This window comes from Dicentrarchus labrax, unplaced genomic scaffold, assembly GCF_905237075.1.
Source record: "Dicentrarchus labrax unplaced genomic scaffold, dlabrax2021, whole genome shotgun sequence".
NCBI classification, from domain to species: Eukaryota; Metazoa; Chordata; class Actinopteri; family Moronidae; genus Dicentrarchus; species Dicentrarchus labrax.
Window position 1 is genome coordinate 9,155,435 of NW_026136722.1, and position 14,041 is coordinate 9,169,475.

The window sequence follows — 14,041 nt, forward strand, 5'->3', positions numbered from 1 at the left end:
GAATACTACTTCAACCACTGCATGAAGTTGAAATAAGCAATACATGATTGATGCTGCAGGTTGAAGCAATAGAAATTACATCAGTGTTACGCAGCACAACATGTTGAGGAAATTATAAATAGTTTGACATTAAAATGGACCGAGTTCTGTTTATTCATTAAAGAATGGGTTTAATTAGGGCTCATAAAAGAGCAGGCTGTGTTTCTGTTGAATGCAGGGAGGATGTTGATGAGTCAAAGGGCGAGGATAACAAACAGCAAGATCACTGTGAAGAGAGTTCTGCGTAAAGAAGGGAAATTTTCCCTTTGCATTTCCCCTTTTTTGATCATAAGATCAATCAGGGTTACATAACAAAACAAAGATAAAGATGTGACAGACCTCAGAAGTCATGTGGCAAACGTCCTCCTTGGGTGTTGACTTTAGGTTAAAGACCTCATGTGACCAACTATACTAACTAAGGAGTATATTAAACCTAAGACAGAGGAAATAGAAAAATGATTTAACTAATCACGCTACAGATGAACTTCATCATAATATTAGTAAGAAATGATAGCAAAGGCATTATTATGACACGATCATATATAAAACAAAATGGTTATTCATAAACAACTGAATGATTGACTGATTTATTTTGGATGTGTAAAAGAAAAAATAAATCACAACATATCACCAAATTGTAGCAAAATGGCAATCATGAAGAACTGGAAATATTTCAGTGAACCTCTCTGGTACAGTGAGGTAGGACTTTTTTTAGAGAATCCTACAAAATAAACTGTATCTCTTAAGGTAATAGGCCATACTGTATACATAACATACACAGTGTCTGATGTTTTACCAATACGTTCTCTAGTAGCGACATATCCTTTTTACAAGTGAGTGCCATGTATTGATCCATCTGTAGCCTACCATGAGCTGTTGGCAAGAGGCTGTTCTACATATACCTATTTTCTCATACAAAAATGCACATGGTAATGAATGCCAAGACTGTGCTAGTTTACTGGTAATATTAAGCTGTTATTATATATATATATATATATATATATATATATATATTACTGGTAATATTGCATCATATGTCCAACATCACTAAGGCAGATCAGCCGGGTAGAATAGAGAATAACCACAAGATGGCATTCCCACCAAGCAAATAGCATTGTTTGGCAGGTAACAGTTTCACAGATTGAATGTGCCGATCAAAATGCCCAAACAAATCTTTTTTTGGTTAAGATATATTAGTAGTTTAGGTCATGTTTCATACTAAAAGAATACCAATTGTGTAAAATTACTTTGTTTGCTTATATTATGCATGAGAGGTTTCTATTTGATCCCAGAGAAATTGATCCACAGTTCTTTAAAGTGATTGCATATTCTAATGCCTTTTTAATTGATAACACTACAGTCTACTCAACTCAGTTGCAACCGTGGAAATACTGGGTTTGAAAAAATAGTTGCTACTTGCTACAATCTACATAACACACACACACGGAAATCGGAAATGAAGTATTCCTAATTTCTCCCGCTATTGATCCCGTATGATTCGTGCCTTAATCTAATCAAACAAATTACCCTTTGGCAACACCCTGTGGAGATCTCTAAGGCCACACTGAAATGATTGAAAAGTTCTTACATAACCACCTAACAATATCAGTTTCATCATGAAATTATGTCTTTTATGACGGTGTTTATTGCAAATTTGTTAAATTAGCTAATCAATTCTTATTTAGTGGAGTGTCATTATAAAGTGACCCTGGGTCAGTCTTTTCTCTCATTACTCCTTTCGACAGGGCTACCTGAGCACAACATCAAGAAATGTGAAGGTCTAACAAATCAACTCTCTTGCCTGTGGACACTTCAGTAGACGTGTCTATGAACACAAGGCTTATACCAAAATTTCCTGAATAAAGACTGTCTCTCTACTCTCAACATCATCACACAGTTCTTCAGAGAGGCTAGGAGGCACCACCAACCTATAAGGCTCAGTCATATGTTGGCCCTAGCTTTGAACCAACACCATGTATGTTCTACATTGATTATTTTAAAGTTAACATGGATAATTTGACAGACCAACCAAACACATAAGGTGATGTTACTTCTATCAATACAGGATTGATTTATTAATTCCTAGGAACTGTGAAGTTAAACTGAAGAGTCAAACTAAAAAAATTAAAGAAACAAATAAATTGAAGATTTCAAGAGATAAAGGGGGGGCAGAGCCGCCTGGTCACATAATTGTAATGGATAGTCCACTATCTTCACAGAGTGTACTGTGAACACAGTGCACAGAGTGTACTGTGTACTGTGTGTGTAATTACAATGAGTGCTTCCAGATTAACAGGTGTTTGTCCTGAGCCATCCCCAAACAACCAGAATCTTCCCTGTCCTTCCACAGATGAATCGTAACATGTTGGTCTGTCCCTGTGGGACCAGCAAAACAAGTTTCCTTCATGTTATCTTGTTTACAACATGCTGATGGGGTATTCTGCCAATTACAGATCATAGTTGAATAATGTCTTTGCAGGTGTTTTTGCGTACATATGATTCATGCATTCTGTTCATGAATTAGGTGGTTGTTTGTGTCTCTGAGCAGATTTCTCCATCAGTGTATGATTGTATGAAGAGTGTATTTAAAAGCCTGTGTGTATGTTGTGTGTGTGGCTTGTATTAGTCTGGCAGCCGGCTGCAGTGTCAGATGCTTGGTTGGCGGGGCAGCTGAGAGCCCCCCCTCGCTCTGCTACCGAGCCACAGAAGGCTGGTGGGGGGGGAAAGATAAGCTAACAAGATGATTCACTTTCCTCCATTTGTGCCAGCAAGCTGCTGCCATTATATTAAATTGCTTTAGGAAGTGCTTCTGTGCCATTTATGCAGTTCAAAAAGAGAGGAAGGGGACTACAAATTAAGATGGAGGGAGGATTGGCAAAAGTCCTATCCTCTTGGATGCTAATTTGTCCTTTTATAGATGAGAATCTCACAAACAGAGCTCTATTTTGCTGCCATATTGTTTTGTTTGTCACTGGTCTGCTGAAAACCCATATGTGATCGTGGTTGGATGGCGTTCAAATGCTGCATCACAAACACTCACATAAACTTGCCTCCTAGGAGATGTAGCAGGAGGTCTTGGACACAGCACCTGGAATCTGATGCATTAGACCACATTAAGGCAAACGAGGATGATGGAAAAAACAAAGCCAGAGCCAAGAGATCAAAAAAGAAGAAACACAAAAAAACGGAAGACAACTTAAACATCACAATATCTGTTTTACTACACATGACCATGGAATAAAATGTGGGGTAAAATTAAAGTTAAATATAAATTTTTAACAGCAGCTATATTTACGTGTCAAACACGGGTGTATCTAACATAATTTGCTGCGTTGCAATGCAATAAGTGCTGGACTGCAACATTGTTAAGGTTATTACTTCCACCTGTGCTTTTCTCGCTGTGACAAATTAAATTGTCTGTTGTGAAAAGGGACTATGAATCTGATTTGTTTGAGATCAATAAAGGAAATCTTTTCTAACTGCTATTCCTGGATTCCTTCATTTAATTATTCATGTCAACACTGCAACATTGTATCAGATATATCATCTGTCTTTACTTTACTTTACTTTCTGATAGGGTGGTGAGAACATACACCACACTATGGATTACTAGATTAGATTACACTATAGCTTGCAGGAAATGCACCAGTGTAACTAATGACATTATATATGACTTTGTTCCATTTTAACTTGCCAGTAAGCCAGCACAAATAATATCAGCCTTCTAGGTTTCCCTTCAAGTATAGTAAACATGATGCAGTCCCATATACACTGCACTACATGCTAGAAAATGAGTTTGCTTCTACGTGCCTCTGAATGGTTAAATAATCAATAGTCCTCTGTGTGTTTTTATTACAGAGCTGTAGTAGTTAAAACACGTTTGATCTTAACCAGGGTTTTGGAACTGTTCCACCATAAATGCATTATGACTTTCTGTGCTGGTGCCCCATCACCTGCAGCTTGTACCATTTTTTATTATTTCCACCCCTGCCCCTCACACAGCCGGAGTCCACCACTGTACTGTATGGCAGATAAACCGATGCGCACAACATCCTGGCTACTGGCCTGGGCCTTGCTTCTGTCTATGAATCGTTTTCCTCAGTGTTGAGACTGGGTTGGATAATTAACACAGCAAATTAACCGAGAGTTTGTAATATCCTGTTCCTGTTTCTGTTTATGCTCCTTAGCAAAAAAAATAAAAAATAACTGTCACTCCCAGGGGAAGGACTGTAAATGCAAATAGGCTTCTTGGGAACATAATCACAATGTTTAATAAATGTTGTTATCAAATATGATAAACAGTGCTCTTTATTGTTTTCTTTTGGAACATCTTATGAGGATTAATTAAAGGTGCATGCACACACTGGTGGTAGAACAGCTACTGGGTTTGAAAAAATAGTTGCTAGTAGCTACATAACACACACACACACACACACACACACACACACACACACACACACACACACACACACACTTCAATTCAATTCAAATGGATTTACATACAAACATACAGAAATCTTTCAGTGGTTTGAACAGTGTTGTGGCAACGTGATGGAGCAGCGTCCCTGGTTGCCATGTGACACTTCTCGCGAGAAGTGGGAACTCTGTTGTGGAGATAAAGTTACCAAGTTTTTTATCGTGTTGCAAGTACGGTATTTATTTGCTCGTTTTAAATGTCAAACTTGTGTCATAGCGGTGATACATCCTTGAACATTTTGATTTGGCTTTACAGTAACATATTTTCCAGTAAGAAATAAAAAAAATGTGACTTCCGCATCCGTTCAAGTCGATTTCGCGGGTCAGCACGAAAAAGCTACGTTAGTGTTAAATCGCTGTTGTTGTTTTCTTTTTACGGAAATATGTCAACCAAGGAGGTATTCCGCGCCTTTGCGACATAAAGGCATTTTCTGGTAACTTATTCTAACGTTAATTCATAGTTTAAAAGTAGTAGTTTAACAGTTAGTTAATCGTTTCTTGCTTTAAAGTCGTCACAGTGCGACATCCAGACACAAGCATGTCATTGCTGTCAGTGGTTGAGCAAGCTATCAAGTCATGCAGAGCTGAACAGGCTAAGATTAATGGCAGTATTCAAGTCTACAGAGAAACATTACAGGCCTTGTAAGTATTGTACATTTGAGTTATTAACCACACAGTTTTCTCAGAGCTCACGATTTCACTTGTGTCGCATTTCCGTATGTAAGTAAACTAATTTTAGGTTTAAAACTACAAAACAATCCTATAAAAGGGGGAATCATTCCTATACTGTTAGTATGTAAGTCAATATATATGTGCAACAAACTTAGAGGGGGGGCAAGTATTTGATCTTATGACTTCTTAGTCCCAACACAGTTTAAAGTATGAATGTATAAATTGAACATCTGTACGCTTCGGCATCCATCCGGCGCTGTGGCTTAGTTGGTTAAAGCGCCTGTCTAGTAAACAGGAGATCCTGGGTTCGAATCCCAGCAGTGCCTTTTCTAACATTCAAAAGTTTGGCTTCCTCCATTGAAGAACATAGAGACAAATGTTTGTACATGAGCGAGATGTACTGTTTAGATACAAAGGCATGCTGATGTCAACTGTAGCTCTAGTATTATAAACCAATATTTATGAGGTATTGTGTAACTATTACATACCTTCATCCACCGACAAGATTTCTTTTTCAACTCTATAAGGTACAGCTCAGTACATATCTTGGTCACAGTTCCTTGATAACCAAATGTACAGGATCTTTATCAAAAATGTAAACATGAGTATCAATATATCATTACATAAAATTTCTAAACGGTCAAAAAATTATATTGGCCTTTAAAAAAACACTATTATTTGGGATATGTGGTAAACTGCATGTATGTAGATAATACATTTAAATAATGATAAGTAGTCTAACAAAACCACAAGTTTCCTATATTTTAAGTTTGCTTAATTGTGCTCCTCTTGTTTAGTTTGAGTGTGTAATCACATTAAGTCTTTTTCCACAGAACACCACAACTAAACACAGGCTCTGAGGAGACAGACTGTGCAGAAGCTGCTGCTACAGGTAATCACTTGTAGCATATGACATTTTTTTTATAATTTTAGCACTTTAGGTTAATGCATCTAAGTCAATGTTATCAGTTAAGAATGTTCCCAAATTCTTATATGTTAACTACTTTATGCTTCCATTTTAGCGTGGCCTTGCTTGTAAAGGAGACTCAAGTTAAATAGTAAAATAACTGTAACTACATGTTTGCATGCTGCTGTCTTCAAACACAGATGCTTCACCAGGAGAGAAAGAAGATATAGAATTGCTTGAGCAAGCCCTGGAGAAAGCCTTTCGGGTCCGCACTGGCACAGGACCTTCTAAAAAAGACATAAACAAACAATCTGCACCTCGAAAGGAACCTAGCACTACAGTTGTCACATCCAAAGAGGGAAACCAGGTATCTGCAGCTTCTAAAGGAAATCAGACCACTACCAGATCCACCTCAAAATCTGCCAGTCTAGGCAGAAAAGAGCACAAAAAGCCTGGTATGTAATCCTCAGATAGCTACAATCCTGCACAGTGTAAAACCACATTTAATAGAAGCATAATCCAGAACTGTCTTGTCTCTTTAGCTGGGATTGTGCATCACCAGGCAGCAAGAAAATCACAGCAAACTGTCTCAGCGTCCAGTGCTCTTGATCTGGGTCAGTTACACACCTCAACCCTCCACTCTAAAAACAAGACTATTAGAAGCAACGTGCTGAGTGGCAATGACCTTGTCAAAGCTGCAGCAATGTCCACACCTTCTTCAAATAGCACAGTGCCTGTATCGCATACAGAGGAGTCTGGAGCTCACAGTTTACCTCGACAGAACGGGTATGTTTTTACACAGCTGACACCGTGGTGAACATTTGTTTTCTGTGCCATTATAATCGTTCTGTTTGCCTACGCTTCATGGCAGGATAACTTCTGATCAGACAGCGAAATGGAAATCTCTTCGGAGCAAGCAGAACAGGTGGCCCAAATCAGTTCAAATTCAAAATTTTCCAACTGATTCCACAGTTTCTGTTTGGGCACTAAGTTTCCTTTTCTGTGTTAGGTTATGGGACAAAGTTGTTGCCCTACAGAGGAAGCCTGCACCTGGGAGGAGTCACTTCATGGAGAGAATGAGAGCTATGGTATCCTTCCTTTTTCTAGTGAAGCTCGTCAAAATAGGCTGGGAAGCCTCAGACATGTTTTCCATATTGTGTGTGGAAATATACTCTAGCGTCAGTTTAGTTTGAATTCCACTGACTATATCTCTGAACAAATTTAGTTTAATAGTCCGATACCCAGCGCGTTATGCTTGACCCTCTCTCTCTGACCCTTTTTAGTTCCCCAAGGATTGGCCCTCGTGTGGTAGCCCAGACCAGACGAGGGCTCTAGTCGACAGACTGACTCACCGAGAGCATGACCTTCCCCAGCACTGCCAGACAAAGGAGCTTCTGGCCAAACAGACCCCAGAAGCAGACGCAGAGATGGGTAAAAGCCTGCCCAGAATTACAAATACCGACACAGAAAAATTCAGAGTGAAGGAATGAATAGAAATTGAGAGAGACTGGTGACACCAGTGTGTGGGTGACAGAATGATAATTTGGGAAGAAATTGCACAGGGAGTTGGCAGGAAGTGACTTTCTGAGAGCAATTTAGACCGATATATCAGTGTGGAGCCTTCCCTCTGCCAATCATGCTCAGGACCTTGGAAAGAGCAGTTAAGATTTTTAACAATTACACTTACTGCTAACACGAGACTAATTAACACATTGCAATTAAACAAAACAACTCCACTATCTCCTTTAATAATGTTTTTTAGGTTGTCTGTCCCGTTCTTGTAAAGTCATTATCTTAAGAACGCCTCGAGGCAGTTTCTTCAAACTTGGCACAAACGTCCACATGAACTCGAAGATGAACTGATTAGATTTTGGTGGTCAAAGGTCAAGGGGCACTGTCATATCACAAAACACACCTTTGGCCATAACTCAATATTTGCATATTTGTCAATGTGACCAAAAATGTTTTTTAGCCATAATTTAAGGAGTTGGCCGATTCCAGTTTTCACACAAATGCTGACTAGGACGACACAATGAGTAAACAATAATGGGCTTTCATCTTCCAATCTCATCCATTCTGCCTTTTCGAGCTTCATTAGAATCACGGGACTGGAAACTACGTAATGGTGCGCGCCTAGCTAATCATGATTCTGAGAGGTTTTCCATCTAAAAATGCCAGGAGAAAACAAAAGAAATGCATGTTGTATAGCGATATTTAAGAATCCGTCTTTACAAATCAATGAAGTACACGTGTATCTATTTAGCCATTACATCTATGATAATATTTCATTAATTAAAACTGTATATTCACTGAAATCATACATCAGAGTATCAATATAGGGATAACCATTTATTTATGTATTTCTATACAGGTGGTAAGGAACAGTATGACTCCTGTCTGACAGGTGAAAGGTTGCAGATGACAGCAGCAGAGCTCCAGAACTTCGCAGAGCAATTGAAACAAGGTAGGAAATAACGCAACCTACCTTTTCAAACCATGCGCTAAACAAATTACACGTCACACTGGTTATGTGACGGCGGTCATGAACGGAAACAAATACATTATTGAAATAATTTATTCCACAGCACATACTTTCATAATAAAGAGGACATTGGGGGAGAAACCGTGACCCTGTGTCTGACTCTGATTACCCAGCTGTGTTTGAATTATCATGTCTGGTTGTCAGGGTATCGCTCACTACAGTATGTGACATGGTATAATTTCCATTACCTCCAGCGATACAATTATCATGAAGCGGAATGCCCAGAGATTTTCCATTCACACCGCTCAAATGACCTTATTACCTTCAGGGAGGGGGTTTTGTTTATGTTTACCAGTTATAGGTCCAGTGCAGCACAAGTATGCTGCTAAAGCCAGCATGAGAGAGAAGTTTCCAGTAATTGCGAACTCCCTGTCTAGCCCACACACAATCCATCTGGTGCTGTGACCATATGCGTCCAATCTAGCATCTCACATCTACACTTCAGCAAGGGATTTATTGTTTATTGCATTTTAACAACATTTGAAAAAAGATTGTGATGGACGTAGCGTGCTAATGAGCTAATGCAGCCCCTCCATCTTGGCGTATGGAAAATGAAAACAGAGCTGCAGTGAAACCTCAGTGCCAGATCAGTACTTTCCTTGGCCTCGGCAGATCCCCCTCCCTGTGACGGTGGGGTTTTAAACCCGTCTATCCTGGCGCGGCTAGGTGAGGACCCAGCTATTTAAAGCTGAGGCAGCAGAGCAGAAAAACGTTTTAGGGTACGGTTGCTCACGCTCACACTCTAAAAATAACCATATTTTCCGTCAGAGTGGGAAGCATGGGATCGATGGAGGCCCGAGGGAGGTTGTCTTTGCCCCACTGGGGCAAATGGTGTGTGGGGCGATGGGATGATTGTACCCCTGCCCCCGACTGTAACCTACACAACAGAGGCAGAGCTCCGAGAGCTGGAGAACCTGAGGATGAGAGTGGCAATGCTGCAGCAGGACATAAACCTAGAACAGGTAAGGGTTGTGCACCTGGTAAAACAACAGTTCATCAGCTACCTAATTGTGCTAATTGATTTGATGTGTGTTTAGTTGAGTAGTGAATAACAGAAATAACGTGCTGACAGTCTCTTCCTCTATGTGACAGGCTCTGTTGGAGACGCTGTTCCCCCAGCTTTCGTCTGTCGTACCTGGGCCTGGATGTCCCAACATCACTGTGCTGAGAGATGTGTACTCCCTGCTGGGGGAAGGAGGGGAGCGTTTCCCTGCCATAGTCCAGGACTCTGAGCCTGACTGACAAAGGATTTTACACTAATTTACCAGTCTGAAAAAGTACTCTGTCCACCCCTATTCACACACACAAGAGAAACACAATGCAATCCAGTGCAACACCAGTTGAATCATACCCCTCTGACACTGTCAAGTTTATTATAAAACTCAAATGTAAATAATATTGGACTGACTGAGCCGGTGTACCTAATAACTAAGTAACTCAGTGTATATTCCTTGAATCAAGAATCAATCTGATTATTATATGTTTATTTTTAATGTGCTGTGACTGTTTTTATTCAGTGTCTGATGCCATGTAATGACTTGTATGACTGAAAAAAACCAAGATAGTGATTTTTTATCATTTTTCTTGAATGTTGTTAATAAATGTGAAGTGCTGTAGTTACATTTTTGGTGTTGTCCTATGAAAACTTATAACTCCAAATCGTCAGCATTTGGAAACTAAACTAAAAAAGACTCACTTCAGTATTTCTCAGATAATCCAGTTGTTTTTTAAAATTGTTTATTTAGTATTAAAAAGCAGAAGAATGTTCTCAACCCATAAAGGGACACTTAACCCTTCAGTTTATCTGAAATATTAAAAAACACCAAATTTGGAGAGGAACAGATGAAGGGAGACAGGAAATGGGTGAGAAAGAAGGGATGACCTGCAGCAAAGGGCCTTGGGCTTGAATTGAAACCAGGCGACTGTGGTAAGGACTCAGCCTTAGTACGTGGTGCGTGCTACTGGGGCACCCTCATGGTTTTCGCTGGACAGCAACTATTTATAAATGTTTACATAAATATATACAATATCACATTTACTACATGATATCAGCATGTGGCAATTACATTTCACGGTCTGGAAATTTCCAGGTGATCTTCTCATGAATAAGCATCCAACAGCTTAAATTAAATATATATCTATATTGTACACTTAATAACAATACCCAGAGTAATGTGTAATTGACCTGGACTCAGCAATGGAGCTCACTGATTGTACCAGCAGGTGGCACTCAACTCACAGAAGAAGTGACCACGTAACACACTGGCAGGTGATTGTCAGTCGCTTGTTTAGCTATTCCTGTTTCATCAAAAGCAATCAATAGTCAGTTGGATTTAATCTGTGACCTGGAATTACGTGGTGAAATAAGACTAGTGTTCATAAAATACAAACAACAGTTACTAATCGGTACGCTGCATGACTGGCTAGCTGGTGTGTGGATTTCAGTGGAACATTGGTTTCTCATCCTATTTTAATCCTGTGTTTTTATGAAAGCAGCAGGGACGCCATGGCTTCAGGCTCAGCCTCCATGTGTTCCAGTCTCTTCCCACTGTCTGGCAAATCAGAGTTTCTGAGGAGCTCAAAATGTGAATTTGCTTGTTGGACATGAGATGGACCTGCAACAAGCCCTATAAACCCCCATACTCATATCATATTGTTTCTCTATACGATGTGTTTGATTTCCATCCTGGGCTTTTGAAATCTGGCATACACTGAATGATGGATAACGCCTATGGAGCCAATACTATGTCTCTGTGATCTGAGAAAACTGGATATCGTGGTTTTGATGTGATCTGAGGGCGTATGTGAGATGCAGGAGGGCTTAGAGAGGCCTAAAAGGCTTGTGCCCACAGATGACGTGTGAATGGCACGGGCTGTGCCAGACTGGGCGACAGGTGGCGCTGGGTTCACACAGCGGGACGTGGGTGTTTGAGCCCTGCTGCACCAATCCTCATCTACACACATACACAGGGACATGCACACCCAAAGCCGGCTGAGTCACAAAGACGATGTGCTTGGGGGCCTGGCTTCAAGCTGGAAATGGCATGTTTCCCTGAGGAGAGGAATAAAAGATTATAAAAGGGAGAGAAATCTTTTTCGTTCCCTGTGTTTAAAAAACAACAGGCCCACAAACGCTGAAGCAACTTATGGCTTAAATCAGAAATACACCCACAAATGTTCACAAGATCTCCTCTTTACCAGCACCAGAAGTGTCTCACCATTTATGGATTGCAGCCAAGTCTTCTGTACGGCACTGTAGCAATGTGCTGCAGGCTTCTGGTCCACCCATACAGTCTTGGATCAGTTTATGTGAAGGGAGTAAAGGAGGAGGCAGGGAAGCATCCTTGAGATCACGTCAACACTACACACAGGTCCCAGAGGGAGTGGCGCCTACGCAACTCAGCCTTCCTGTGACCTGCATACATCAGCTGCTGCCTGGTTCTGGCTGTCACCAGTAGAGCTCTTACACTCCCACCACTATGGCCTGGCCCTGCCCAGGTTACCCATGTCTCACGGCTTTGTCCCATGTTTTCTATTCCAAGGAAACTTTACTTTCCATGGAAGAAGCTTTGTTTGGTTTCCCATGTCACAAAAACTCTCACACAGAGGACGGAGTTGAATAGTCCTTTCTTTTTAGTACACATTCCTTCCTACTTGTTCACTTTTTTTCACCCTTTTCATTTTCACTTTTTTTTTAGCCTCAGTCCAGTGAGATGCTAGAGTCCAAGTACAAATCCACAGAAACCGAACAGTGCTACCAAGAATCCACTTCGCTCCTTCAAATGCCCATTGCTATTGAACATCTCTTTTCTCCTGCACCCCGCCCCTCACAAACACATTCCTCACTTCCCCTCTTTTATGCCTCTTTTGCTCGTCTACAGCGTTGAGCTACAGCAGAGATCGTTAAGTCGGTGTGATCATCAACTAGACTGCATTAGGGTTTATTATTTGATTTCACCCACCATTCAGCCGCTCTAAGCCAGCTTCCTCCGTCAAGTTGAATTTTTCTGTCAAGACCAAGAATACAGCGTCTAAACTAAAAGCAGTTGTCCTGTGGAGACTGAGGCATGTTTGGCTTTTAGATGGGAATATTAGGTATCTCTTAATCTAATAATGTCTGCTTTGTGGGCATTAAAGAGCAGGAATCTTTTGATCTAATTATGAGGAGAAAAACTGTTGTTAAGCTGAAGTCTCTTTTACAAACGCATAAAGATGTTTTTAAACCCATAATTAAATGGTTGCTGCTCACCCACATAATCTTTTCTAGATTCTCAAGATGTAATGGACTGTGTTTAATGCCTGTAAAGTTTCAAGAGATTACTTTTTAAGACATATAGTGGGGGTCAAATCATTTTTGGGACATGATTTCGTGGATGGCAATGGTGCCTGTTGTCTCATTACACATGTATATCCTTTAAATACACTTGTAGCTATTGTTTGTTTCCCCTAGAAATGAGGTAACAGTACACACAAATTCCAATGCTATTCAGCAACAAATTCCCTTAATCAATATTCAGTTCACAGTTCATTTTTACAAAGCTTTGAAAGAAAAAAGAAGATACAATGTTGCCAAAGTAGATCCAGTAATGCCTGAGATAACAACGTAGACATTTAGCTGTGCACACACATTTATCCTTCCCTAACGTAGCTTTTCAGATGTGGAGGAGTGAGATTAGCAAGTTCAGGAGAAGAGAGCTGTCTGGATTGATTTTATTTTTATGGAAGAGAGCAGCGTGCATACTGGAGGATTAACTACTACTAGGTTGCCTTTCATTCAGAAAGGACCGATACCAGCAGTGTGTGTAGGTGGCAAAGGAGTGGGGGCTGCCCGTGTTTTTTCTGAGTGTGTTTCTGTCGTATGTGGGCACGCACATTGCTGTATTTACACTTTCATCATAGAGGCACTGTATATTTGATGTCCTCCTACAAATCACTGTCCTCAGGCAAGCACATGAAAGAAGTGTGTAGCTGGTTGTAGGATTTGTGTTTGCTGTCTATGTCCAGTGTGCAATGGGAACACCATTACTGTATAATGCCATAGTGAGGTGACACATCTGTGCTGTTAGGGTGTGGGGTGAGATTCCCCTTCCCCCAGCAAGTATATGGAAAACGGAGCTTTCCAGGGGGGGATTCCCCTTTCTCCTCTGATTTCTAGTCAGCAGCAGCTTTTGTACTGCAGGAAAACAAAAAAAAGACTGCAATTGAGAGGCAGTGATGGGGAGATGAAGAAAAGAGGGAGCAGTTAACTCTACTCCCCTCCCCCTTCCTGTGTTTCGTCAATCCCTATTCTCTTTGCTTCAATGTTTGACGTCACACAACAGGAGACCAATCAGAGCGCTTGGACTTCCCCGTTTTTCTTCCCTAGCTCCGCCCCTTTCCATGGTCCCTTATATATCCCCCACCAC

General features: G+C 40.6%; 1 protein-coding gene and 1 non-coding gene across 2 annotated transcripts; both read left to right on the top strand.

The window, feature by feature from the left end:
• The first annotated feature begins 4,647 nt into the window (after window positions 1–4,647).
• Window positions 4,648–10,256, top strand: LOC127356914 (uncharacterized). Its single transcript, XM_051388993.1, has 10 exons — window positions 4,648–5,157; window positions 6,021–6,079; window positions 6,295–6,549; window positions 6,637–6,880; window positions 6,966–7,019; window positions 7,104–7,182; window positions 7,378–7,525; window positions 8,466–8,558; window positions 9,405–9,598; window positions 9,729–10,256. The coding sequence occupies exons 1-10, from the start codon at window positions 5,054–5,056 to the stop codon at window positions 9,876–9,878; spliced, it is 1,380 nt and encodes a 459-aa protein (XP_051244953.1). The 5' UTR covers window positions 4,648–5,053; the 3' UTR covers window positions 9,879–10,256.
• Window positions 5,440–5,513, top strand: trnat-agu (transfer RNA threonine (anticodon AGU)). Its single transcript has one exon. It is a non-coding gene; the product is annotated as a tRNA-Thr (tRNA).
• Window positions 10,257–14,041: the final 3,785 nt, after the last annotated feature.